We start from the raw sequence: 27,220 nt of genomic DNA, 5'->3' as shown, positions 1-27,220 counted from the left end.
GTACAAACAGGGTTACGGTGACAAACACATCACTCTGTACGACATCCGAGCTGAGCTGAGCTGCAGATACAAGGATCTGAGAACCCCGTACCGTTCTCCTAACACAGAGGAGGTCTTCAATATGCTGACCAAAGAAACACCAGAGACTTTCTACATAGGTACGTGCCCATCTCCTGGGAGGGCTCCATCGGTTACAGAGCTGCCGTCACAAGCTGCGCCAGGCAGCGGAGGTCTGTGAGAATGGCAGCTCCGTGAACACTTACTGGGATCGGTGCAAGGTCTGCAGCTTGTTGGAGTTCTGCAGAACCAGACCGTTTGTGTCACACTGGATGGCTTTTATGGAAGGCCACCCGTAGGTACGGGAGTCCTAAGTAATCCAAGTAGCCTCCGGGAGGCCTGCGTGGCATCCCATTCGGGGCACTGTCCAACCCTTGCATGTGCCTGATATACTCCTGTTTCCTCTCCCCAGGCAAAATGATCACCTGCAACGTGACTGGGATAGCCCATAGGAGGCCCCAGGGCGAAAGCTACGATCAGGCCATACGGAATGACGAGACTGGCCTCTGGCAGTGTCCCTTCTGTCAGCAGGATAACTTCCCAGAGCTCAGCGAGGTAAAGTGACTGGGCTGCTCCCGCAGGCGCTGTCTCCATCGTCCGGCTGCTCAGATGTGACGCTGCCCCGGAGCATCCTGTAGGGAATGCAGTACCGGAGGGGCCTTCTGAGAGAGGAGACGCTTCAGGGCAGGGATTGTGCCTCCCGTGTTCAGACAGCACCCAGCACAATGGGACCCCAACCCCTACTGGAGCCTTTGGCTGTAACCCTAATTAACGATCTGGAGGATGGTGTGGACTGCACCCTTAGCAAGTTTGCAGATGACACTAAACTGGGAGGAGTGGTTGATACGCTGGAGGGTAGGGATAGGATACAGAGGGACCCAGACAAATTAGAGGATTGGGCCAAAAGAAATATGATGAGGTTCAACAAGGACACGTGCAGAGTCCTGCACTTAGGACGGAAGAATCCCATGCACTGCTACAGACTAGGGACCGAATGGCTGGGCAGCAGTTCTGCTGAAAAGGACCTAGGGGTTACGGTGGACGAAAAGCTGAATATGAGTCAACAGTGTGCCCTTGTTGCCAAGAAGGCTAATGGCTTTTTGGGTTGTATACGTAGGGGCATTTCCAGCAGATCGAGGGATGTGATCATTCCCCTCTACTCAGCACTGGTGAGGCCTCATTTGGAGACTGGGTCCAGTTTTGGGCCCCACACTACAAGAAGGATGTGGATAAATTGGAGAGAGTCCAGCGGAGGGCAACAAAAATGATTAGGGGGCTGGAGCACATGACTTATGAGGAGAGGCTGAGGGAACTGGGATTGTTTAGTCTGCAGAAGAGAAGAATGAGGGGGGATTTGATAGCTGCCTTCAACTACCTGAAAGGGGGTTCCAAAGAGGATGGATCTAGACTGTTCTCAGTGGTAGAAGATGACAGAACAAGGAGTAATGGTCTCAAGTTGCAGAGGGGGAGGTTTAGGTTGGACATTAGGAAAAACTTTTTCACTAGTAGGGTGGTGAAGCACTGGAATGGGTTACCTAGGGAGGTGGTGGAATCTCCTTCCTTAGAGGTTTTTAAGGTCAGGCTTGACAAAGCCCTGGCTGGGATGATTTAGTTGGGTTTGGTCCTGCTTTGAGCAGGGGGTTGGACTAGATCCCTCCTGAGGTCCCTTCCAACCCTGAGATTCTATGAATCCTTACGAGTGCTTCTGGAATTGCCTCTCTCTAAGTCTGCCAGAACTGCTTGGTTGCTGTGCGAGGGTTGCCCAGTATATTTGACTAGCTGTGACATGGGATGGGAGCCAGTTGGTCACCTTTTCCCCACAGACGTTCAGAGTGGGTTTGTTCAGAGTCAGGACTCTTCTGTTTTATGCAGAGAAGCCCCCCATGGGGTGGAGAAAATAAGCTGATTTCACCCTCATTGTCTCAATTTAAGAACCAGCACAGACGTCCCGCTTTTCGATGGGGCGGTATTTTGGGGTCCTGCCTTAAGAGTGGCAAATTCCAGCCCTGATAGTCAGGACCCTGGGTAGTCAGCAGTTCCCATGGCAGCCATGGGACTCCAGTAGAACCCACCTCTCGCTGCGGAGCTGTGATTCCGAATTGAAAGGGATGTCGACTCTTGCAGCTGCGTGCAGGGTGCAGACATGGCAGGCCCAGCTGGCATGGTCTGAATAGCAGCACAGACAGTGAGGGACGTACAAGAGCATCCTACGTGCCTGAACCCCAAGGGTCCAGAACCTACACAGCCTTTCTACATACCCAAGCAGTGCCTCCCACAGCTACACTGCAACCTTTAGCAGCGCAGTGTCCCGCTGCCTCCCCACTGCTGAAGCCTTTCACTGGCATACGGCTACAGGCTGCAGTGCCAGCTGTGAACGCAGCCTCCCTTTGACTGCAGCGTGTGGCTACATGTGTCACGCCTGTCCTGTGCACGCTGCCGTAAGTGTAGACGGAGTCTAAGCATTCTAGCCTTCCTGCTTGCAGAGCAAACCTGCCTGCCATGAGCCGAGGGTAACTGGCATAGGGATGCTGCATGGATCAGAGGTTTGAGTGACTGAAACTGTCTTTTCATTTCTCTGAAGCTGCTGCAGGTTCTCCAGTTTGCTGCTACAGCCAGAGTGTTCCAGAACTTACCCGCCTCTTGCTCTGGCACACTCAGGCCCCTGCCTGAATGTCTCTCCTGTGTCTAACAGCATTGATCTTGTGCTGCCTTCGGAAATTGTTTTCCATGCTGAGTCTCTTCTTCCTTTGCTTCCTTAAGGTTTGGAATCACTTTGACAGCGGCTCCTGCCCTGGCCAGGCCATTGGGGTGAAGACGCGGCTGGACAACGGGGTCACTGGCTTTATACCAACCAAGTTTCTCAGCGACAAGGTGGTTAAGCGGCCAGAAGAAAGGGTGAAGGTAGGAGAGCAGAGTGCATCTCCTCTTCCAGCTCCAGGTGGCTGTCTCTAAAGAGCTGGTACCAGAGGCTCAGAGTCCTGCTCATCTCTCTCTTCCCCAGATATCCCAGCAACTGCTCCCTTTCCCTTGTGGGCTCTAAATCAACAGTGAATGTAGGTTCTTGTTCGCTTCCTTCTTCCAGACTGCGAGTCTCCCTTAGCTGCTGGTGGGAACTGTGTGACTCAGTTAGCATACTATACTGGGCAGGATTTATTAGTTGGAATGAAGTCCAGAGCCTGGGAGGCTAGAAGGCATTCTCATGAGGAGCTGACCATTGTTCCCAGCTTTTGAAATAGCTCGAGGAGCGGCTGCTAGATTCCTGGAGGGTCATTTTCCCTTCGCTCGTGGTAGTTTCTCCTATAGCTGAATCCCTCACTCAGAGTTATTCTTCCTCGTTGAATCCATTTCTGTGGCCTGTCTGAATTACTTGTTCTCCTTCAGAACGGGGACCAGGGCCCTCTTAGTAGAATCCCGTGGGTATAGAATGCAGGTGTGCACATCATTACAAGAGAAGAGTTGACCTCTGTGCTCTCCTTTGGGATCCTTGCCGAGGGAACGAACATTTAGATGAAGGACTATCCAGCTGAGATCTGAGGTCTCCTAGCAATCCCTTTAAGGGGACACTGTCAACTTAAACACGTTTAAATGGACTACGACATTCCAGTTTCTGCTAGAGCCCCTTTAAACAACGTGACCTGGACCTTTAAAATGTTATGGGGTTTTCTGCTCCCCTGTTCATTTAGAAGGGTCTTTTGGACAGGCTTGAAAAAGGTGCCCCCCCCCCCCCGCCACTCTATCGTGTGTGTGTGTGTGTGTGCGCGCACCTGACTGCTCACTTCCCCCTTCAGCTCAGAGGCACTAGGCGACACCAGCAACAGAACAAGGAAGCTGACTACGCAAAGGGCTGTGAAATGCCAAAGAAAACACACTGGGGAAGAGACAGATTCTCCTCTAATCCCTTCCAGGTCTAGTCCTCTGTAGGGTCATTGTAACAGTGGTAGATAAACAGCTTTCAGAGGGATATCTGATTTTTATTTTCAGGTTGATGTGTCCCTTTAAATACTCGAGGTAAACCCACCACACCTATGATAGGACACTCGCCGAGTGACAGGTGCAGCACGTGAGTTGCACCTGCTGACTAATCCAATCTGCCCCTCCTCCGCAGGTGGGAATGACTGTTCACTGTAGGATCATGAAGATAGACATTGAGAAGTTCAGTGCAGACCTGACCTGCAGGACGTCAGACCTGATGGATAAGAACAATGAATGGAAGCTGCCCAAAGACACTTACTATGACTTTGATGCTGAGGCAGCAGATCACAAACAGGAAGAAGACTACAAGAGGAAGCAGCAGCGCACAAGTGAGTATCCCTTCTCTAGGGCCCTGAGAACCGGGCACATGGACATTCGCAGTCTGCCCCAGGGAAAAGAAATGTGATTGGATGTTCCTTGCAATAAAACCACTGCCGTGGGAATGCTAACTGCCCACTTGTGTCCGACAGCATACATCAAGAGGGTGATCGCTCACCCGTCATTCCATAACATCAGCTTCAAGCAAGCTGAGAAGATGATGGAGACCATGGACCAAGGCGATGTGATCATCCGGCCAAGCAGCAAGGGGGAGAACCACCTGACTGTCACCTGGAAGGTGAACGATGGGATTTACCAACATGTGGATGTCCGAGAGGAGGGCAAGGAGAACGCCTTCAGTTTGGGCTCCACCCTTTGGATTAACACAGAGGTAAGAGCCAGGTGGAACGTGACTGGCAGAGTGGATCCCAGCCCAGTTAATAGAAGATGAAATGCTGACTCGGCAAGGGGGGTGGGCACAGTCACCCCAGAGGAACTGCTAAAGGATTGAATGGTTTGGAGTTTAGAACCCAGAGGTGGTAGCAGAAGCTGGGGTGCTGGCTTGTGGCATATGTTACGTACAAATAGGCCAACAAACCAAAACCTTTCCTGGCTTCATAAAGCTGGGTTAGAAACAAGGTGGTGTGGAAATCTGGAAATTGCCTTGGCCAGCCTGTGAGTGGGATCCTGAGGCTTCGCTCTTCTCACAGGTGCTTCCGGACTGTTTGGGAACAGCTTCCAGTGTCAGTCACTTCCAGTTCCTGAGCGAATACTCATCAGCCAGCCTCTCTCTTCAGATTTTAGAGTAACTGGTGGCTCTGTGTAAAAGAATTGTAGAGATTAGTGTTAGAAGAGCCCATTAGATAATCCAGTTCAGTGATTCTCAACCTTTTCAGGTCGCTGTGACCCCTTATCTGAAGTGTAAGAAAACAAAACAATGCATCCCTGTTACATTTGTTTCTAAAGTAAATGTGAAGGGGAAATGGATCCATGATAACAGTGCAATCAATGCCTGTGCAGCGTATTTGTTGTGTGTTTCAGGAGGCTGACAAAGAATACTTGACCTTGAGGAGTCAGGAATGAGATTTTTCTTTGCTTTAGATTGTATTTCCAATGCCTCATGACTAACGATTGCCTTTCATGCCCTCACCCCGTGTCGGTTTCAGCCCACCAGTTGAGAGACCCTGATCTAGTCCAACCGCTGCAAGAGAGTTTGCTGTGCTACATTTTCCCAGCTGCTCCTTTAGTGTAAGGAACAAAGTGCTTCCCCCCCGAGCTTGTCAGATAGAGTCGGAGTCGCTGTTTATCCCTGAGACTGAAAGGAACCGAGCTGCCCCCCACTTGCATTGGTGCAGGAGGGGTACGTTAATCCTGCAGAGCACGTGTCTGAGGGAGCGGGCTGTCCAGGGAGCTCGGACACTTGCCCTGCACTCTAGTCATCCTGTGGTGCCTTCCCCTGTAGCAGTTCAGGGTTAAGAGGATCTGAGCTTCCAAGGCCTGGGCATCGCTCAGCGCAGTGGGTTCGGTTTTGCCTCTGGAAGATCAGGAGTCAGACTCAGGATAAAGTGGCTCTTTCTTTGTTCGTCCCAAGGAATTCGAGGACCTGGATGAAATCGTCGCTCGCTATGTCCAGCCAATGGCATCTTTTGCTAGAGACCTGCTAAGTCACAAATACTACCAAGACTGCAGTGGCGGAGACAGGAAGGTGAGCCTGCCAGAGGGGCTGCTGCAGAGCTGTAAGAAGCAAAGCTGAGTGCAGCTGCCTGCCCCAGATCAGTCTCCTGGCCTCTGCGAACACTAACCATTGAGTTCAAGTCGGCGTTAAGAGAAGAGGTTCATGTGTTCTGTGCTCGTGTTGGTCACTTCCCAGCTTTGGGTCTGGGGGGAGCCAGCTTGGAGCGGTAGAACCAGCAGGGAGCTTGGCCTGGCTTGCTGGGCCGAAGGTCTGAAGGGCCGTGTCAGTGCCTACGCCAGGAAAGGGAGGCCCTGACGGTGCTGGCACAGCACGAAGGCAAGGGCAGATAGGGGTCTCTCCCTCTCCAGCTCTGCCACTTCCCCACGCTAGGGGAAGGGCTCTCAGACGGGACACGAGTGCCCTAAAGCAGGGATGAGGAGATGCTGCTCCCCTCACACCACGGTCTGGAGCGCTGACTTAAGTAAGCACGAGTGTGTCCATCTGGACCTCCCAGTTGCCTCCACCGAATGGTTTCAGCTCCCGGCCCTTCGTGCCACACTCAGTATTGTGAAATGAGCCCTGGATGAAAGCACTGGATGCTGTTTGGGTCTGGACACTGCCATGGGGAGGGGTGGGCTGGGCAGAAGCCAGCACTGCAGTGTTCTTAGGCAGCACACACCTGTGAGTCCTGGCGCTGCCCCAGGCTGCACAGAGCATCCCAATGGAGCATTTGTCTCTTCCCCTCTAACCAGAAACTGGAAGAACTTCTAATAAAGACCAAGAAGGAGAAGCCGACCTTTATTCCTTACTTTATCTGTGCCTGTAAAGAGCTACCTGGGAAATTCCTTCTGGGATACCAGCCTCGAGGGAAACCGAGGTCAGTGGTACATGTACGTTGCTGGGTGCAGCTGGCTGTCAGTCACTGCAGGGCCTGGGCCGAGGCTTGTCCCCTGCCTGACTTTTCTTGGGCTCCGCTCTGGTTCAGTGTGTAGCAGCAGCCCTGACCCCTGGGGTTTGGCCTGCAGGTGCCTCACACATGTCATCTCATCAGCTTGGCTGCTGATGCCTTTGACCAGGTGGCCATCGTGAGCCATGTCCCACCCCTCGGCAGGGGAGGATATGGATTCCGCAGGTGTTGGCATTTCCAGGGTAATGGCCAAGTGTTACTGGGGCTGGGTTGGAAGCTGATTCAAGGCGGGTGGTCCCAGCAGTCTGTGCCTCAGATAACTATGGGTTCATTTCTGATGTATCTGGGCACCACGTGCCCTCCCCGTCCCTTTCTCCCACTGTGTTGGGTGAAACTGTGCTGCAGTGTGATGTGCTCGTCTCTCCCCCTTCCTGACTTACAGGATAGAGTACGTGACGGTAACACCAGAGGGATTCCGGTACCGGGGACAGATCTTCCCTACGGTGAACGGGCTCTTCCGGTGGTTTAAGGATCATTATCAGGACCCAGTGCCAGGTGACCCCCGAATCCTAATCACCAGGGTTGTTCTGTCCTGCAGGAAATCAACCAGTGAGCAGACTAAGGGCTGGCTCATGCTCCTTGGATAGTCTAAATGGAAATGGGATCAGGCATCTGTCAGCAATTAGTCAGAGCTGGTAGCTGCTTCCAATTACAGGGACTTGTATAGCCTAATTAGCTGAGCTGCTCAGAGGTGCCCCTAATCCCAGATAATCTCTCTTCCCGGTGGTGTACAGAGGAGGTTACCTATGAATACCTCTGCTCATCACAAATCCAGAACCTTTCCCAGATCCACTGAAGTCTGGATTCTCTTGGCGCATTAGAGAGTGGTGACTATTGGGGTGCCAGGGTGTCACACATACCTCTCTCTTTTGTTTCACAAGGTATCACCCCCAGCAGCAGCAGCAGGACTCGGACCCCAGCCTCCATCAATGCTACTCCTGCTAACATTAACCTAGCGGGTGAGTACCGGCCGCTCTCCTTGGTCAGATCTATGGAGGCTGACTCCGAAGCTAGTCCCCAGACCAGAGTCAGATTCTCTTTGTCTTCACTTGGAACTTGGTGTTTTCTCTTCTAGATCTGACCCGAGCCGTGAACGCGCTGCCTCAGAACATGACCTCGCAGATGTTCAGTGCCATCGCAGCGGTGACGGGCCAAGGGCAGAACCCCAATGCCACGCCTGCACAGTGGGCATCCAGCCAGTACGGCTATGGAGGCAGCGGAGGGGGCAGCAGTGCATATCATGTAGGTGTATCTTGAGTACCTAAGCCAGAGTGGTGGGACTCAAAGGGGCTGCCTCTCATGGAAGTGCTGCCTTCCCCTGCGGCATTAGAGATTGGCTGTGCAGGAGACAGCACAATGGGCTGTATGGACCAGTGGCCTGCCCTGATACCTGCAGTGGTCAGCCAGCGGCCTAGCTGCAGCGTTCGGCCCTGCTGTGCAGATTCCTGGGCCTTGTTGCGTGCCCCCAGGGCCAGGAACATTGGAAATGCAATGCTGCTGCGAGGAAGGTTTGTCTGGCTCCCAAGGAACATGCCTGGGGCTGGTTGGGACCCAGTGGTGAGGGAGAGGGACACGAAACCACATGATGTGCTTCAGTATCCACAGCATGGAGCTGCGCATGAAAGGGATTAGCTATGAAAATATGTGCTGAGCTTGCAGGGCTTTTCAGCTGGGAGGTGCACAGGCAGGCGAGTGCTCCAGCTCTGCCTAGTGCCCGAAGATGGCCCTGGACTCTGCTCCCAACCCACCACTGAGTCTGGCACAGCTGCAGGAAGGGCTAGGCTGGGCTCAGTGCAGCAGATGCCCCCTGCCCCCTTGGGAAGCTCTCAGCTAAAACACTCCTCCTTGGGCCAGGCACTCTGGGGTTGACATCTGGGAAGCAGCATCTGGGGCCTATCAGAGTCCCCACTAAACCCTGCCGTGGTGCTAAGCCGCTCCCTGAGGAAGGCATGGCGGCTTGGTGGCGTGTAGGGAGGGCCTGACCCCGCCTCCTGCGCTCTGGGTAAGAGGTGAGGGAACGTGCTGTGCTCTGGGCATCTGTGTCAAGCCTAGCCCCAGTGGTGCACTAACCTGAGGGTGTCTGTCCCCTTGCAGGTCTTCACAACTCCAGCACAGCAGCCGGTGGCCACCCCTCTGATGACCCCCAGCTACTCCTACACGACCCCCAGCCAGCCAATTACAACACCTCAGTATCATCAGCTCCAGGCCAGTACTACACCCCAGTCCACCCAGTCGCAGCCATCATCCAGTTCCAGGCAGAGGCAGCAGCCGAAGTGAGTAGCTCGTTCGTGGTGCTGGATGTGTGCAGCTGTCTGCTGTCTTTGAGCCGCCCTTGCCCTGGCGGCAGGATACAGGTTCTGCCGTAACTCTGCCTGCTGCCAGTAGGGGGCGTGCTGAACAGGCCGGGGGGAGGGCGCTGCATCGCTGTGGTGCTGGGGGCCCAGCCCCTGCTCAGAGGGCAGGGGAAGAGGGGTCTGGCGAGAACTGCAGCTGAGCAAGGGCGAAGAGCGTAGTCCCGGCCCACCGGCTCTGAGGAAATGGATTCAGGCCATGGTGCTGATGGGGGGGTAAAGAAGCCAGTCCAGGGGGCTGAGGGCTGGCCCCCTCTGACAGTGTGGCACTGAATCAGGAGTCGGGAACCCGTTCCTCGGCCAGGCGCGAGGGTGGAACGGAGTCTGCTAAGGAAATTGGCCACAATGGGTCCCATTGACTAGCAGCCACTCTGCAGCTGCGAGGAATCTGCTACCTCAGACATAACTGAACACGGTCCACAGAGTTCTGCAGGCGTACTAGAGCCGCTGCCTCAGGCTGCAGAGCCCGCGGGTCCCGGCAGGCAGTAACTGTGCTGGGGGAGGAAGTCTGCATGGGCTGCCCTGTCACCCGCCTGCCTTTGAATAGAAGAGAGAGACTTTGGGGCGTCCGGTAGTGTCACCCTTCTGCAAAGGCAGCGCCTGGGGAGGGAAACTGACCCTGTTGGGCTCCTGCTATTGGAATGTTTCACTTCCTGCTTCTGCCTGTCTAGGTCCAACAGCCACGCTGCAATCGACTGGGGGAAAATGGCCGAGCAGTGGCTCCAGGAAAAGGAGGCTGAGCGGAGGAAACAGAAGCAGAGGCTGACCCCTCGTCCATCTCCCAGCCCCATGATCGAGAGCACGCCCATGTCCATTGCTGGGGACGCCACACCGCTTTTGGATGAAATGGATCGATAGGCCTTGCTGGACCTGACCCTTAACCTTTGTTCTTTCTCTGGGGAGGGGAAGGGGAGAGAGAACAGCTGAGAACGAGTTCCCTTCCCTTCTCCTATTTTATACTTCATAAAACGATGTGAAACGACACTTGGTGTGTCCACCCACATGAGCTAATATACCTGGCAGGGCTGGCATCTATACACACACACACGTCATAGGAAGGGATGCTGCAGGCACCTCTGCGCACTAAACCTTGGTTCACCGTGTGGGAAGCTCAGCAGAACAGTTATAAAGGTCGATCCAGGCCCTTTAGAAATGAGCAGCGACCTGCTTTCACAGCCAAAGACTAGAAGGCAAACCCAGCTGGAAATGCCAGCTCTTGGCCTAGAGCGAAGTTTTATTTTGATCGTCTTGTATTCTGACCGTCGCCTGTCCCCGTTCCGACCCACGGAACGAAATCATGTGGGGGCTTGGACAGCTCAGCCCAGATCCTCTGACATTTCTGCTACTGTATGCTTGGTGGCTCCTTGTGTAGGGGGCTCTGCAAAACTCCACCAACTGCCCCAGCTGTATTTGCAAGGCTGTGCTAGCAGAGCAGCTCTGGGCTAGGGCTCTTGCCAGAGCGAGCAGCAGCTGGTTCACAGGCTCATCCTCTCCTGGCTTCATTTGGGACAATATTTATTCAGTTGGTTTTTAACTCAGACTGCAAAGCAAAACCCTGGGTAACAGCAGCTTTGCCAAGAGTTAGCAGGAGCTAAGGCACTGCAAGGGCAGCCACTCCTGTGGTGAGGAGAATGCAAATCAGCCTGAGTGCATGTCCTCTGTCATACTGCTTAGCTCTGTCCACATGTAACCGAAAAGGGTGAATAAATAGTGTTTCTACTGAACACTAGTCTGGAGGTGTTCTCTTCTCATCCTGTATTGCCTGCCTGCTCCTCTCCACCACCCGTTTGCTGCAGACGCAGAGTACAGCAGTGAACCAGGAAATGCCCCTCGTGTGTTGCCCAAGTTGCCTGCTAGGTGCTGGTGGGTTGATGCTGAAGAATATTTTACGTTGAATGTGTTGTATGAGGTTCTCAGCCCAGCGTGTCAGGGTAACACCCCTGGCGCTGCCCTCCCCTCTGTCCTGGCAGGAGCCAGGGAGGAGGCTGATGGAACGCAGGCACTATCTGGCCTGGCTCCGAAGCAGCCCTGCCAGCGCTGAGGGCTCTGTGTTTCATACACTTCCCTGTATTTCTCCAGGAGGATTTTGCCTGGAAGCAGGATTTGTGGTGTTTGGCTCTAACGTCACAACCCGCTACTTGAGGGCCCAGAGGGCTCTGCCCTCAGCTGGGAAAGGAGCAGAGAGCTCAGGATACAAAGGTCCTGTTGCATGCAAATGCCCTTGAATCACAAGAGCTGCAGGAGACAGGAAGGTGAAGCTGTTCTCCCCAGGAGTGCAGGACCTGGCTTCCCTACAGCTCCCCCGGGGGCTGCCTGGCTGCATCCCTCTCCTTACCACGCAGCGGGCTCTGCTCGGCGGCAGATTAACAAGCATACTAACCTTACGCTGTTTGTTTGTTTTGTTCAGTTCTGTATGACAGGAAATTGACTATGGAGTAGCTCTCTGTGAGGGAACCTGCCAGAGAGTCATGGCGCTTTGTCCGGATGCTCCTTATGGCTGTCTTTTGGTTTTAGTTTTTTCCCTTTCCATCAATAAAATTCTACTTTTGGGATGTTGATTGTACCCAGCGTTCTCCCTGCCTACTGCACTGATGCTCTCCTCTCTGTAAGGCACCTCCTGCCCTGCTCTGGGGCTGCCAGGTGTAGCTGCCCCATCATCTCTCTGCTCTGGCGGGATGGGTCTGGTCTGATCTCCAGAGAGATGACTGGGAAGATGTGCACGAGCTGCCGCTAGTAGCAAACGGGAGCCTGGGTTTCCCTCTGCAAGTCGAGATCCCCTCCAGCGCCCTGCATCCTTCACCAGAGGAGGAGTTAGTGCCAATATGGCTGCAGCACTACATCGCTCCCATTTGCACCCAGGGCATCTCTTGGAAGACTCTGCCTAGCAGCGTTTGGCTGAGCTCGGAGGCACTGCACCGTGGTTTTAAATGTCTCTTCTGCTACTGCTCTTGCCTGTGGCCGCTCGGTGGGGGTGGAAAGCTTTGGAAAGGACGTTTCCAGGTTAGGCTGTCTAAAAAGCACTTGCTCGCTGAGCTGCACTGCTGTGCCCGAGTGACAAGCAGCCCCTTGGCTCTGTGCCCATGGTAAATAGGCTGCTCGCTTGTGATCTGTGTCTGGGTTCCCATGATCCTTTGTCCAAGGGCAGGGCAATGGCCCATCCTCTTGCGAGCAGGGGCTGTTCTTTTTGAGCATTGGCCTGCTAAACCCAGGGTTGTGAGTTCAGCCCTTGAGGGGGCCAGTTAGGGATCTGGGGCAAAAATCAGTCCTTGGTCCTGCTAGTGAAGGCAGGGGGCTGGACTCGAGGACCTTTCGGGGTCCCTGCCAGTTCTAGGAGATACAGGTATATGAAGAGTCCTGCAAGAGGTGGTGACAGGTTTAAATCGGTCTCCCCAAAAGGCTGAAACCGTGAACGCTCCTGTGCTTTTTGCTTTAGCACGGCATGCTCTGGGTGCCTGGGTAACGCCGAGAGAGGCCTCATTGCATGGACAGGGACACCACCATCCCCCAGCACCTCATTCCTGGGCTCCTGTGTCTGAAATTGAGATAAAGATCATCTTGCCAAACCCTGGTTTTAAATGAAGGCTTTTTTAGTCTCCTGGGAGACCTCGGTAGAATGGCTTGCCTGGCTCCGGGGTGGAGCTCGCTGAACACACACCTCCCATGCATTGGTGGGTCTGTTTTCCAGCATGATCTTTGCCTCTCAGTGCAGAATGCGAGGGGAGCAGTGCTTTCCTGACCTGTGTAACTGGGGGCAAACCTCTGCCTTATGTCTTCTGAGGGATTCATGCACATTTCATCCCAAGTGCTCGGCTAGTGCCTGCAAGGCTTTGAGCCGATTGGGGATCCTTAGGGCACATCCTCCACTTGCCAGATCGCTCGGCGGCTGCAGCAAAGCAGCCAAAGTCCACAGTGTGAGAGACCTTTACGATTCGAGCTGCAGGCTAAGCAGCCGGGGGCGCCCTGCCTCCAAAACACCATATCACTGCCGGGTAGGTGGGCATGACGTTAATGTTCACCAGTGACCCTCAGGAGCCACCCCCTGGCTGTAGCGCAGGCAGGGCTCTGGCCCCGACGCCTGGCCCCTGCACGCCCATTTGGCATGTAGCTGTATGCAAGGCACTGACCCTTTCGGTCAAATGTTAGTACCTGCCTGCTGGCCAGAGGGTTAGTGTGAGAAACTCAGCACCGGAGCAGGGCAGAGAATTATTACTATAAACCCCTAAGCTCTGTAAGTGGCTTGAGAACTGCTCCAGCAGCAACCCAATTCCAGAAGAAACAGCTGAGCAAGAAGCCGCAATTAGCTAACGAATGCCCCAAATCAAGGTACTGACCAGCCATGTGAGCTAAGCGGGGTAAGGGCAGGGAAACGCATGCCCTGCCCTTAGCCCAGTGCAGGAAATCGGCACGCCCATCCTCCCTCTGCCATGCCTGCCCTGCCAGCTTGCAGGGAAGAGAGCTCCTAAGCTGAGCAATGTGAAATGAAACAGCAGGAAGGGTGAGGAGTAACTCAGACTAGTTCTTTAATAACCTGCACTCCTCTCACAGCGCCCAACACTTGTAGCCAGCGGGATCCTTCTGAAAGCCCGAGGTGCTGCCTGCCTGGCCTAGGCCAAACAATCACCCAGTTCGCAGAAACAAAAGAAAAGCAAGTGCTGCTCTGGGAGGGTCAGGTGCTGGGCTGGCCTCACAGAGCTAACCAGGGGCCCCCGGCTCACCAGTCCCAGGACGTGGGGGTTAGCCTGAAGAATTCTCCCCCGCTGCTCTGCACAGCTCTCTCGCCGCTGCTCTCACAGTGTCCCATTGTGCTGCTGTTTCCCCTCCAAACACTGGGACACAACCAGGGTTGTTTCTTTGTGGGTGTGCAGGAAGGGTAGCCCCCATCACCATCCTCAGGCCCATGGAGCTGCAAACCCCTGGGAGTCTCACTTTAAAAGGCAGCCAAGCAAGGGGAGTACGTGCTGTGCTAGCAGGGGCTGGATGGGTATTTTCTTCCTAGGGGGCAGTTAGCATGTCCCCTAAAACATCAGTAAAGCAAAAAGGGCCAGGGCCAAAGCATCTCTTGGGAACCCCTGGTGCAGTGACCCATTTTGGGGGGCAGGGGAAATGCAGGAGCTGAGGTGGGAGCAGGAGAGAGAGAGCCGCTAGCTCTGCACACTAGTGCAGCGATCACACGCGTGCTCTCCCTCGTCCGTTTCTACCCCTCCCTTCGGGGCAGGGACTGTGCCTGTAGCTGCATGGCCAGAGCTGGTGCTAACGGTGACTGCCCGTCTGCTGGGAGAGCGATGGTGGAGCAGGCAGGCTTTGCTGCACTAGCAGGGGCTTCTGGCCTATGCCCCTTCCCCCTGCAGCAGGCAGGGGTCTCCCCCATTCGGCTGTGCTAAGCCGAGCTCCCTCGGTCTTTTGGGCGGTGCTGGATTAGCTCTGGGGAGCCACGTGTCTTTCTTGTTCCTTGGCCCTCTTTGCAAATGTACTAAATTGCATTGTCCCCTCTCTCCTGGGCAAACATTTCCACAGCGCTGGGACGCAGCAGCCAAGTCACAGAGGGCTCCCTGCAGCAGGAGCTCCAGCTCGTCGGCCCGCTGCAGACACCGCTCCAGCAGCAGGGTTAGGGACAGAACACTAGCACGGTACCATCAGCTGCATCGAGCTAATTTATTACAGTGCCAAGCCGCCCCTTGGGGATCGGGGGAAGGTCGGCCTTGGCTGCAGCGAGTCTCATACAGGCCTGGGCAGAGACTCCGCTTCCTTTCGCGGGCGCTTCCATCCATTTCTTTCCCTCCTCCTCTTCCTCCTGCCGGCAGCTGGGAACGTGGGCTGGAGAGCAGGCACCGGCCTTGCCTCCCACTGCCCCCGGTCCCTGCTTTCAGCCTGCACTGTCCCACGTGGAGTCAGGGTCTCCTCCCCGGCGGGGGCATCGTTCAGGATGGCGTTGAACACATCCTCCTTCCCCACAAAGTCCAGCACCAGGTGCTTGGGGAGGAGGGAGGCAGCATCTGCAGTGGGGGTGGGGAGCCCCAGCACCTCACCTTTGGAACGGACTTTCTTTTTCAGCCCTTTTCCTTTCTTGGTTTTTCTCCCTCTCTTCTTCCCTTTCCCCGTCCGCTGGTTCCTGGCGGGGCTTTCTGGCTTGGGCCCAGTGGGCGCAGATTCCTGGCCTGGGGGTGGGTGCTTTGTCGGAGGAGGTGCCCATCTGCCCGTGCTCTCTCTAGGCGGGGGGGTGCTGGGCTGGGGGGCTGGGCTGGAGGGAGCCCTGTCTGAGCCAGCTGCCACTTTGTCTATCAGTTCCCCACCAAACTCATAGAGCACCGGCTTCTGGGGGACCGCAATGGCCACAGTGTTGTACTTCCTGCACCTTGAGAGAAGTGGGACGAGAGGCAGAGTGAGGGGGGTGCAGCTTTGGCGGGGGGGGCAGGGGAGCACCCCAGGCTCCCTGGTCAGGACTTACCAGATGTACAGATAGGGCTCCACACACTGCTCTTTGTAGGCAAACTCAAAGCAGGGCACCTGGATCACGTTGAAGAAGGCCTGGCCCACCACGCGGGAGGCAGTGTTATTCACCTGCCTCAGGCAGCCTTTCAACCTGCAAGGGCAACGCAGAGCATCAGGCAGGGTAAGAAAGGGGCACGGGGCCTCTCGGGCCGGGCTGAGCTGGGATCTGTGCCCTGGCCGGGGCAGCAGAGGGAGGAGCTGTCACGGGGACTTCACCCGCTCTTGTTCCTTACACCCTGCAGCAGCTTGTCTCTAAGCAAGCTAGTGCGTGGTGGCCTTGCTGCTGTTATGGGGAGAGCTGTCTCGTGTCTCCAGCACAAGGCCTTGGGCCTGAGCAGAGGAACTTGTTTGGGAGAACTGGCAAGCAGGTTTCCAAACAGGAAACGGCCAGTGCGCTCGGTGACGGGGCCTGTAGCTGCTGCCAGCACAGCACAGACGGGAGTCGAGTGCTTTAAGCGGGTCTTTGACGGGGGTAGCATTGTACAGCACCAGTTAACTAACCTTACCCTTCTCTGGTGCCTTCCATCAGCCGATCAGCTGTTCCTATGCCAAGAGGGGAGAGGCTAAGGCCTGGGCTACACTTAAAAATCAGATTGACCTAAAAATGTTGTGCCCTGGGTGCTGTGATTGGGCCAACCAACCCCCCGGGGCAGACACAATGAGGTGGACGGGCGACTTCTTCCATCGCCCTAGTGCCTGCCTCTTGGAGAGATGGCTTAACTATGGTGATTGCAAAAAACCCTTCCACAGTGTCGGACGCATCTACCCTGCGGTGCTGCCGCGGCACAGCTGCGTGGACACACCCAGAGGCTGGGTCTTGGGCTGAGGTTACAAAGAAAGCCAATAGCTCCAACCCGTTCTGCAGCCGCCTGTTCTCCAGCGCCGGCTCGGCTCCCTGCTCCAGGCAGGTGGGAGAAGTTAGGGAAATTCCAGACCCTTGCTGCTGCCCAAGCTCTGTCACTACCTTGTGTTCAGCAGGGCAGAGTATCCCCCCCTCCTCCCGATGGCTTCCCGCTGCCATCGGCTATGGCCACCAGGTGCCGTACCGCAGGTCGCAGGCGCAGTGGCTGATGGTGTGCCAGCGGAGGTTCCGGTAGCCGTACTTGGACGTGAAGGGGTGGATGACGTGCTGACAGTGGTCGTGTTCCCGGCAGCACTCGTCTGTCTCTCGATGTTCTCCTGAGTGGACGAGGGGGAGAACGCCTCAGTCCCCCGTGCCGCACAAGAGCAGCATGCAGGAGCTGACCCCAGCTTCAACGCCCACGGGCTGCCAGCTCTGGGGCTGGCACGGCTGAGGCAGCAGGGACCTGGGCTCTCGGCACACGTAGGGCCCTCCTCCCTGCTGCTGCTAGTCTGCCAACGCTGGCTGGGGGGCACAGCACCAACCACCTTCCAAACTCACTGACAGCCCTGCCCCTCCCTCTTATCCTTGCTCCTCTCAACCACCCTGCACCTCAGCCCTGCATGGGGACACCCCCAACCCCCACACATGCCCCCAACCCCCCCATGCACCCCAACCCCCACACCTCCCACGGACACCCCCAAAAACACATACCCAAAGACCCCTCCACACCCCCAACCCCTAACAACCCCCCATGCAACCCCCCCACACAACCCCCCAGACTCCCCTCCTGCACACACCCCAAAACCCTTAACAACCTCCCCACTCCCCAACACAGCCCAGGCACTCCCATAGACACCCCAAAACCTCCCCACACACCCCAGAGATTCCACCCCTCCCGCACACCCCAATGACCCCACCCCCCATGCACACCCCAACACCTCCTCCACACACACACACCAACTACCCCCACTCACACCCAAACACCCCCACACACGCTAACCCTGCAAACGCCCCCACCTGCCCCCTCACCCCCCCCCACTGGCTTTCACCAGCCCGGCCGCCCGCGGGGTGTATTGAGTTATCAGCCCCTGAGCACTCCGCCCCCCCCCCGCCGAGGATCCCGCCCCATCCACTGGAGGGGAGGGGCTTCTGTTGCGGCTCCAAGCATAGATCTGCTGGGGGGTCCCGGCCCGGCTGCAGCGCCCCGGGAGGTGCGGGGGGGCTATCGAGGGGGGGTCCCGCCTCTAGCGCCCCAGGCGGTGCGGGGAGGGGGTATCGAGGGGGGGTCCTGCCTCTAGCGCCCCCGGCGGTGGGGGTAGGGGGTATCGAGGGGGGGTCCCGGCTCCAGCGCCCCGGGCGGTGCGTGGGGGTATCGAGGGGTCCTGGCTCCAGCGCCCCGGGCGGTGCGGGAGGGGTGCGGGGGTCCTGGCTGCAGCGCCCCGGACGGGCGGTGCGGGGGTATCGAGGGGGATCCTGGCTGCAGCGCCCCGGGCGGTGCAGGGAGGGGTGCGCGGGGGTCCCGGCTCCAGCGCCCCAGGCGGTGCGGGGGCATCGAGGGGGTCCTGGCTCCAGCGCCCCGGGCGGTGCGGGGGTATCGAGGGGGTCCCGGCTGCAGAGCCCCGGGCGGTGCGGGAGGAGTGCGCGGGGTCCTGGCTCCAGCGCCCCGGGCGGTGCGGGGGTATCGAGGGGGTCCTGGCTCCAGCGCCCCGGGCGGTGCGGGGAGGTGCGCGGGGTCCTGCTCCAGCGACCCGGGCGGTGCGGGGGTATCGAGGGGGGGTCCCGGCTCCAGCGCCCCGGGCGGTGCGGGGGGGTATCGAGGGGGGTCCCGGCTGCAGCGCCCCGGGCGGTGCGGGGAGGGGTGCGGGGGGGTCCCGGCTGCAGCGCCCCGGGCGGTGCGGGGGTATCGAGGGGGTCCTGGCTGCAGCGCCCCGGGCGGTGCGGGAGGGGTGCGGGGTCCCGGCCCGGCCCTCACCCAGCTGCCCGTAGCTGTCGGCGTTGTTCCCGGCCCCGCACCAGAGGGTGCCCGGGTAGGTGAAACCCCGCTTGGCCCGTCTGCGGGCGGCGCCTCCCGCCGGCTCCGGCCGCCCCTGGCCCCGGTCCCACGTGGCGCCCAGCGGCTGCCGCCCGCCCGAGCCCGGGGAGCCGACGGGGGCGCAGGCGGGGCCGGGCTGCCCGGGGCTCTCGGACCCCCGAGCCGCCGCCAGCAGGAACAGGAGCCGCAGCGCCACGGCCCGCATGGCCCGGCCGCTTCAGCACCGCGGGGCCAGACAGCGCCCCGCCGCCGCCTTATCAAGCCGCCTCGGCCCGCCCCTTCCCGGGCCGGCCCCACTGCCCCCCCGTCCGCCTCCCACTGCCCCCGGGACCGCCCCTTCCCGGGCCGGCCCCACTGCCCCCATCCCCTCTCCCTGCCCCGGGACCGCCCCCGGGCCGGCCCCACTGCCCCCATCCCCTCCTCCCCCACTGCCCCTCCCGACGCCCCTTCCCGGGCCGGCCCCACTGCCCCCATCCCTCCCACTGCCCCGGGCCGGCCCCACTGCCCCCCCGTCCGCCTCCCACTGCCCCCCGGGACCGCCCCCTTCCCGGGCCGGCCCCACTGCCCCCCCATCCCCTCTCCCACTGCCCCCCGGGACCGCCCCCTGACCGGGCCGGCCCCCCACTGCCCCCGTCCCCTCTCCCACTGCCCCCGGGACCGCCCCCTTCCCGGGCCGGCCCCACTGCCCCCGTCCCCTCCCACTGCCCCGGGACCGCTTCCTGGGCCGGCCCCACTGCCCCCGTCCGCCTCCCACTGCCCCCGGGACCGCCCCTTCCTGGGCCGGCCCCACTGCCCCCGTCCCCTCTCCCACTGCCCCCGGGACCGCCCCTTCCGGCCGGCCCCACTGCCCCCGTCCCACCTCCCACTGCCCCTGGGCCGCCCCTTCCCCAGGCCGACCCCACTGCCCCCGTCCCTCTCCCACTGCCCCCGGGACCGCCCCCTTCCCGGACCGGCCCCATGCCCCCGTCCCCTCTCCCACTGCCCCCGGACTGCCCCTTCCCGGCCGGCCACACTGCCCACGTCCCTTCTCCCACGGCCCCCGGGCCGGCCCCACTGCCCCCCCGTCCCCTTTCCCACTGCCCTGGGACTGCCCCTCACTGCCTCCCTGTCCCGTCTCCCACTGCCCTCTGGGCCCGCCCCCACTGCCCCTGGACCGCCCCCATTGCCCCTGGACCGCCCCACTGTCCCCTTGTCCCCTCTCCCCTGCCCCTTCCCCAGGCCCGCCCCCATTGCTCAGGGACCGCCCCCCACTGCCCTCCTGTCCCTGTCCCCTCTCCCTCCGCCTCTGCATGCCCCTTCCCCAGGCAGACCCCACCGCCCCCCTGTCCCCTCGTCCCCCGCCTCTGCCTGCCCCTTCCCCACTGCCCCCCGGGACCTCCCACCTTCCTGGGTCTGACCTTGGAGCATTCAGCATCCCCATCTCCCCGTGCACTTCCCACAGCGAGTCCGCCCAGGCGGGGTCCTGGGGAAGCCAGAGGGTCCTGCACCCCCACTTTGCAGTCAGACGTGACTCTCAGCCAGCCAGTAACACAGAGGTTTATTCGATGACAGGAACAGGGTCTAAACCAGAGCTTGTAGGTACCGAGAACCCCGTCTGCACTTCACTCCTTGTCCCCAGCCAGCCCCAAACTGAAAACCCCCTCCAGCCCCTCCTTTCTGGCCTTTGTCTCTTTCCGGGGCCAGGAGGTCACCTGATCTCTCTGTCTCCCACACCTTTAGCATCCCCTTGCAGCGGGGAAGGGCCCCGGCCATTAGTTGCCAGGAGACAGAGTGTCAGGCATTTATGTGCACTGGCCCTTTGCTCTGCAACAATCACACCCCCTGATCCCACCACCTAGAGACTTACGAAATTAGAGTGACCAGATGCCCCGATTTTATAGGGATAATCCCCATTTTTTAGTCTTTTTCTTACATAGGCTCCTATTACCTCCCACCCCTTGTCCTGATTTTTCACACTTGCTGTCTGGTCACCTTATAAGAAATGCATAGGGGAAACTGAGGCACCCCTACAGTATTCAGAGGAAACATTAAGAACAGTCCCAGTTCATCACCCCGCCCTCCTGCACTGCCCTCACCCAGCCCCAGTGGTGTAAGGCAGGGCAGGCTGGGCCTCCCTCTGGCGCCTGACTCTATAAGGACAGCCATGACTCTTCCACAGGCATCTGCAGCCCCCCCCCACACCCCGCTAGATGAATATTTCACCAATGGTGCAGCCACCTCTGGTGGGAGCCACCACCCATCACACTGTGTGGGGAGGGAGAGGTTTGGCCAAGGGCATCAGGAAAAGCCCCTTGAGTTCTTGGTACCAGCAGAGCAATGTTCACGAGGAACCTGCACGATGCTGGATGTATCTGATGAAGCAGCAAAGAATCCTGTGGCACCTTATAGACTAACAGAAGTTTTGCAGCATGAGCTTTCGTGGGTGAATACCCACTTCTTCGGATGCAAGCAGTGGAAATTTCCAGGGACAGGTGTGTATATATAAGCAAGCAAGAAGCAAGCTAGAGATAATGAGGTTAAATCAATCAGGGAGGATGGGACCCTGTTCCAGCAGCTGAGGTGTGAAAGCCAAGGGAGGAGAAACTGGTTCTGTAATTGGCAAGCCATTCACAGTCTTTGTTTAGTCCTAAACTGATGGTGTTAAATTTGCAGATGAATTGGAGCTCAGCAGTTTCTCTTTGAAGTCTGGTCCTAAAGTTTTTTTGTTGTAAGATGGCCACCTTAAGATCTGCTATTGTGTGGCCAGGGAGGTTGAAGTGTTCTCCTACAGGTTTTTGTATATTGCCATTCCTAATATCTGATTTGTGTCCATTTATCCTTTTCCTTAGAGACTGTCCAGTTTGGCCGATGTACATAGCAGAAGGGCATTGCTGGCATATGATGGTGTATATTACATTGGTGGACGTGCAGGTGAATGAACCGGTGATGGTGTGGCTGATCTGGTTAGGTCCTGTGATGGTGTTGCTGGTGTAGATATGTGGGCAGAGTTGGCATCGAGGTTTGTTGCATGGGTTGGTTCCTGAGCTAGAGTTACTATGGTGCGGTGTGCAGTTGCTGGTGAGAATATGCTTCAGGTTGGCAGGTTGTCTGTGGGCGAGGACTGGCCTGCCACCCAAGGCCTGTGAGAGATGTATCTGATGGGTCTGAAGGGTTGGGACAACCCTGCCAGGGGATGAAAGGGGTTGTCAGCCCTGGGGCTCAGACCTCCCAGCCACTGCTCTGGGGCAGCCCAGCACGGCGCCGCACTGCTGGCCTCTGCCCTGGTGCTGACGGGTCTGGTCGTTCAGAAGCCCGAGTTGTGCCACTAGAACGATGAGCTTGTCCTGCCCCGTGGGGGCTACGAGGGCTCTGCAAGGGGCTACAAGGGCTGCTGGGTGAGGGGAGAGGGAGCAGACCCTCCCTGGCTGATGCCTGAAGAGTGTCTTCCGGGAGCTGTGTGCCTCTTGTTGCTGGCCTTTGATGGGAGCTCTGGGGAGCGTGGGTTTCCAGGGGCCCCCGCCAGCTGTGAGACTGTAGAGAATAAGTGCAGTGAGGTGGGAGTTGGGGCAGAACCAGCCTGTCTGGGACCAGGAGTCCACATGGGTGGGCGAATCGCTCCCGTTAGCCCTGGGGGCAGCTGGCCCTGCTCTCTGCACAGCCGGGGATGGATCCGTGGCCCCTGGGATGAGGTCCGGCCCTTCCTGGTCCCAGCCTACCTGCCCCAACACCCTCCGCGTGGGTTCAGCTCAAGCAGGAGACCCAGTCGCGGGAGGTGCCAAGCACCCTGTCAATGGGCGGCTCGGCCCTTCCCAGGGCAGGCTCTGTTCAGCTGCGTTTGCAGGCCTCAGCCTGGCAAGGAAAGGGTTAGCGCTTAATCTGCCTTCTTCCCTTCCCAGGCCTCTGACCGAGAGTTACCCCCAAGCCCCCCTCTCCTGAAGTCGTGAAGGGCTTCCAAGGGGCGGGCTGAGCCGGTTGCCTGGCAGCCTGCAATGGGGTGATGTTGCAGGGCCCATAGGACTCAGGTTCCTTTCAGATTTTGTCTCCACCCGAACACGCCATCGGCTCTTTCATGTTGCTGTCCCCAGTGGCGGGACAGGGCCCTTTGTGAGGCAGCGGCCAGGCCGGAGCAGGGGGAGTCACCCGCTGTCACACCACGGGCCACGGGAATTCGGGCCAAGAACGCCTCTTTCGCTGAGCATATTAATAAAAGTTGCATTAAGGAGCCTAGAGACTCAGGCTGGATTATGGAAAAGCCGCACGATCAACTGAGGCCTTTAACATGGGGCTGGCAGCCCCTGTGCCGTGGGGCTGCGCTGCCAAGGCAACGCACCCCGTTCTCACACAGGCCAGGCTCTGCACCCGCCCTCCCCGCTCTGGGCTGCAGGAGTCGTATGGCCTGGCAGCCGCTGCGGGGCCCAAAGGTACCCGGGGATTGATGGCGCGGCTCAGGGCCACCTCCCACGACAGGGATGCAGCTGGCAGAGGCCCCAGGCTCCAGCATGCAGTGCTTGGCCTTGCGCTGAGCAGCCTGGCTCCTGCATGAGCAGCACAGCAGGGCCTAGCGCTCTCGGGGGATTCGGTTCTGGCTTTGGCCCATGAGCATCAGGCCTCGGGCTTTCAGCAAGTTCCCAGTGTTGCCCTGCAGCTGGCAAGCTGACAGCCCCCCAGCCTCTGGCCCATACTGGGGAATGGGCAGATGGGCTCAGGGAGGGTGGTGTCGACAATCTCTGGCCAAGAATTGCAGCCTGACACTGCCCCCATGTACGAACCCTGCCTGCCAGGCAGCGGACGTAACCTCTGAGCAGCCTGGAGGGATTCCAGCCCTGGCATTGCCTCTGGCTCAGATCTTTCTTCCGTCTGGAAAGCTTGGGCACCAGCAGGATGGGGGGCAGCTGGGTCGCCTCCATGGCCTACAACCAGCAGCCCTCCCGCCCTCTCCGGCTGCATTGTGATGGGAACTGGCCTGCGCAGGGCTCCCTGGGAGCCTGGTGCCGAGGTGGGCCCAGTCCCTTGAACAGCTCAGCTTCCAGGGTTACTCTGGTGTGCTGCGTGCCAGGCTGGGCTGCCGGGCCCCTGGAGGCTGACAGCTCCTGCGAGCGGCTGCCAGGGCTCGGGCTCGTTACCCTTCATCACTGGTTTCACACAACCCCTTTCAAGGAGCCCATTGACAATTCACAGTCACAGACCGGCTCAAAGTGGAGCATTGTGTCGCTGGGCCAAGGCCGAGGCCACCAGAGCTGGGCCTCAGAATGAAAAGTGCCCAGGAGACCTGCAGAAAGATGCAGGGGCGTCTGTCTGTCTGTCCCTTCCCACCCCCTGCAGCCAGCCCTCCAGTCGTCTGTCTGTCTATCCTGTCCCACCCCCTGCAGCCAGCCTTCCACTCGTCGGTCTGTCTGTCTGTCCTGTCCCACCCCCTACAGCCAGCCTTCCACTCGTCGGTCTGTCTGTCTGTCCCGTCCCACCCCCTGCAGCCAGCCTTCCACTCATCTGTCTGTCTGTCCCGTCCCACCCCCTGCAGCCAGCCTTCCACTCGTCTGTCTGTCTGTCCCGTCCCACCCCCTGCAGCCAGCCTTCCATTCGTCTGTCTCTCTGTCTGTCCTGTCCCACCCCCTGCAGCCAGCCTTCCACTCGTCTGTCTGTCTGTCTGTCCTGTCCCACCCCCTGCAGCCAGCCCTCCATTCGTCTGTCTGTCTGTCCCGTCCCACCCCCTGCAGCCAGCCTTCCACTCGTCTGTCTGTCTGTCATACCATACATACCCCGTGCTGCCTGGTACTGCAGGCCCTCACGGACTGAGCATCCTCCCCCTGCTCCGGCCCCTTCCCCTGGCATGGCAGGTAAGTTGGCAGCAGGCACCTCCTGGCTGCGGGGAGGAGATGGCAGCTGGGCACTGGTTACCGGCAGTGGGGCCATTCTCCCCCCGCAGTGTGGGGGCACCGTGCTGGCCCTGGAGCGACGTTCACCCTGCACCTTCCGGCTGCAGGGAAGCCCCCTGGAGACCCAGCCGCACCACCCCCGGCAGGGGGAACAGCACACGGCTCTGGAGCCAGAGGCAGGGCCTGGGAGAGGGGCCCCCATGCCTGAGCTAGAGGAGGGGATGAGCGTGTGCATGTTGGGGGGGGGGGGAATCCCTGAGCTGAGGGGCTGCGGGGGGAGCTGCGAGAGCCTGACCTCCCTTGTGGGCCTGGCAGTCGTGTCTGCCTGAGAACAGCGACGGGCGATGCTCCCTGCAGCCCCCTGCCCCAAGCGTGCCGGCGACTCGTACATTTCCACGGTGCTCCCTGGCCATTCTCGGCGGCTCTATGACCTGGTGGAATGGAACCCCGGTTCCTGCTCATTCCAGCACCCCTGGGCCAGGGCCAGTCCTGCTCTGAAGCACTTGGCCTCAGCTGGCGTCTCGGCCCGGATCTGGGGACGTGCGCCTCTGGAGTTGCTGGCTGGACGAGGATCTGGGCAGCTGGGAGCCACTTCCCCTGGCACTGGCTCTCCAGGCACAATCCATGCACAAGGTACTGAAGACTGTGGGGCTTATGGGGAGCCCAGTGAGCCAGAAGCCGAGATGTTCAAGCAGCTTCCAGCTGCACAGCCGGGAGCAGCAGCTGCGGCTGATCAGGGACTGTCCCTCCCGGCCGAGGAGGAGATCCTCGCTGGTAAGTCACCCAAGGGGCTGTTCTCCCTGAGGCTCCCGATACTCGTCCGTGGGGAACCTGGCACTCGGGGCTGGGCTGGCTCTGACTCCGCTTCACTAACAGGCTGGGCAGGACAGCAGGCAGCAGGCGTCTGGCCCAGCTGGGGGCATGGGCTGGCGAGACCCACCCCCCACTGCTCCGTAAGTCAGGGGAGACCCTGCAGTCGGGAGTGACGGGGAGCTCACTGGGCCGCACCCCAGGGTGGAACACGTGCCACAGGCTCACACCTGTGCGGGCCGGGGGAGGGGGAAGGGCCACCCAATCAGAACTCTCTGCCACGCCCATGGGGTGGTGCTCACACCTGCTCGGCCCTTGCTCTGCACAGGGCTGATGCCATCCAAGGCGCAGGCAGGGAGACCAGGCCTCTTCTGTCACAGCGAGGAAGTGGAAGGAGGAATCTGCCACCAGGCCCTTGCTCCGTCCTTGCCTGTGGCTGTTCTCCATGGAGGACAAGGTGTGCCCAGGCTGCAGGGCCAGGCAGGGTGGGGGCAGACGCTGCAGCTCATGCTTCTTAGCACTGGGGAGGCCATGCAGTGCACAGTGGGGTGTACTTGTGCCGGACTCTTCCAGAGTTCCCTGGGGGTTCGCCCTGGCTGGGGGGAGGGGTCCTGCAGTGCATGGGGGCAGTGCCTGAGCCGTGTGCTCCCTGGCTTGGGGGGGTCCTGCACTGCGTGGGGGGCAGTGCCCAAGCCATGTGGCCCTGGCATGGGGGGTCCTGCAGTGCGTGGGGGCAGTGCCCGAGCCATGTGCTCCCTGGCATGGGGGGTCCTGCAGTGTGTGGGGGCAGTGCCCAAGCCGTGTGCTCCCTGGCATGGGGGGTCCTGCAGTGCATGGGGGCAGTGCCCGAGCCGTGTGCTCCCTGGCTTGGGGGGGTCCTGCACTGCATGGGGGCAGTGCCCGAGCCATGTGCTCCCTGGCATGTGGGGGTCCTGCACTGCGTGGGGGCAGTGCCCAGGTCGTGAGCTACCTGGCATGGGGGGTCCTGCAGTGCATGGGGGCAGTGCCCGAGCCATGTGCTCCCTGGCATGGGGGGTCCTGCAGTGCGTGGGGGCAGTGCCCGAGCCGTGTGCTCCCTGGCATGTGGGGGTCCTGCACTGCGTGGGGGCAGTGCCCGAGCCGTGTGGCCCTGGCATGGGGGGTCCTGCAGTGCGTGGGGGCAGTGCCCGAGCCGTGTGGCCCTGGCATGGGGGGTCCTGCAGTGCGTGGGGGCAGTGCCCGAGCCGTGTGGCCCTGGCACTATTTCGTGCTCTGCGCCTGCTCCATTAGTGGTTACATTCCTTTAACTCTTCCTTTGCCAGGTCCCACCCCATGAGCCCATCGTTGAGCACCCTGATGAGGATTGTGAGTCAGATCCAGGCCCCAGTGCAGCTCCTGGGGATCCCTGCTTTGCCAGGGGCCCTGCCGAGGCCCTGGCACTTGGCCCACCTTCCTAGCACCACGTGCCCGGTGGGTGCCGAGGGACGCGGGTTCAGAGGGAGCTATTAAAAGACAATGTCCTGAGTCCCCTGCTCTCCGGCCAGGTTCTGTGGGGTGGGCTGGGCTGGTGCATTGTGGGGCAGGGCGTGGGCCGAAGGCAGGGGCGGCTCTACAAAGTAGGCTGCCCCAAGCAGTGAAGAGCCTTCCCAGTCCGCGCGGGTCCCTCTTCCCGCGGCTCCAGCTCTGCTGTTCCATGGCTCCGGGCCCAGCAGGTATTAGGGAGCATCTCTGACCTCAGCCCTTCCCGACGCTGCCCGAGGCCATGGGGCTGCAAACAGGTGGGGGGCTGGGAGGACAAGGGCCTGTACCCCAGCCCCAGTGTCTGCACTGGCCTCTGTGGGGCACTTTGGCACCCAGGCAGCCTGACCCCCAGG

The 27,220-nt window shown here is 59.3% G+C and overlaps 2 protein-coding genes and 1 long non-coding RNA gene across 4 annotated transcripts in view; 2 read left to right on the top strand and 1 right to left on the bottom strand.

The window, feature by feature from the left end:
* The window catches only part of SUPT6H (SPT6 homolog, histone chaperone and transcription elongation factor), a 40,795-nt gene extending 28,903 nt beyond the window's left edge, over positions 1-11,892 (top strand). For both annotated transcript variants that reach the window (XM_039508438.1, XM_039508437.1), the window contains exons 26-37: positions 11-158; positions 470-612; positions 2,818-2,958; positions 4,163-4,358; positions 4,500-4,738; positions 5,939-6,052; positions 6,775-6,899; positions 7,372-7,484; positions 7,871-7,948; positions 8,065-8,231; positions 9,084-9,262; positions 10,012-11,892. In XM_039508438.1, the coding sequence (XP_039364372.1) occupies positions 11-158; positions 470-612; positions 2,818-2,958; positions 4,163-4,358; positions 4,500-4,738; positions 5,939-6,052; positions 6,775-6,899; positions 7,372-7,484; positions 7,871-7,948; positions 8,065-8,231; positions 9,084-9,262; positions 10,012-10,198 (1,830 nt within the window). In that variant the 3' untranslated portion in view covers positions 10,199-11,892. The remainder of the gene's footprint in view (positions 1-10; positions 159-469; positions 613-2,817; positions 2,959-4,162; positions 4,359-4,499; positions 4,739-5,938; positions 6,053-6,774; positions 6,900-7,371; positions 7,485-7,870; positions 7,949-8,064; positions 8,232-9,083; positions 9,263-10,011) is intronic.
* A 1,768-nt stretch (positions 11,893-13,660) lies between these two features.
* On the bottom strand, positions 13,661-18,910 carry PROCA1 (protein interacting with cyclin A1). Its single transcript, XM_039508475.1, has 4 exons — positions 18,646-18,910; positions 16,876-17,008; positions 15,786-15,920; positions 13,661-15,692 (listed from the first exon to the last, which is right to left on the bottom strand). Exons 1-4 carry the CDS (start codon positions 18,908-18,910, stop codon positions 15,056-15,058), a joined length of 1,170 nt encoding a protein of 389 aa, XP_039364409.1. The 3' UTR covers positions 13,661-15,055.
* Positions 18,911-25,009: 6,099 nt separating this feature from the next.
* On the top strand, positions 25,010-26,871 carry LOC120387453. Its single transcript, XR_005590168.1, has 2 exons — positions 25,010-25,331; positions 26,669-26,871. It is a non-coding gene; the product is annotated as an uncharacterized LOC120387453 (long non-coding RNA).
* Positions 26,872-27,220: the final 349 nt, after the last annotated feature.

This window comes from Mauremys reevesii, linkage group 20, assembly GCF_016161935.1.
Source record: "Mauremys reevesii isolate NIE-2019 linkage group 20, ASM1616193v1, whole genome shotgun sequence".
Taxonomy (NCBI): Eukaryota; Metazoa; Chordata; order Testudines; family Geoemydidae; genus Mauremys; species Mauremys reevesii.
Note: the sequence above shows the minus strand (reverse complement) of the source record. Positions and strands in the feature narration are given on the sequence as shown.

What these genes read in the sequence shown, in the direction of transcription:
- PROCA1 (XM_039508475.1), bottom strand. Translation starts at nt 18,910, where the DNA reads ATGCGGGCCGTGGCGCTGCGGCTCCTGTTCCTGCTGGCGGCGGCTCGG. An exon ending in CACTGCGCCTGCGACCTGCG is followed by an intron (nt 15,921 to 16,875) that starts GTACGGCACCTG and finishes TTGCCCTTGCAG; the next exon opens with GTTGAAAGGCTGCCTGAGGC. An exon ending in GAGCCCTATCTGTACATCTG is followed by an intron (nt 15,693 to 15,785) that starts GTAAGTCCTGAC and finishes ACTTCTCTCAAG; the next exon opens with GTGCAGGAAGTACAACACTG.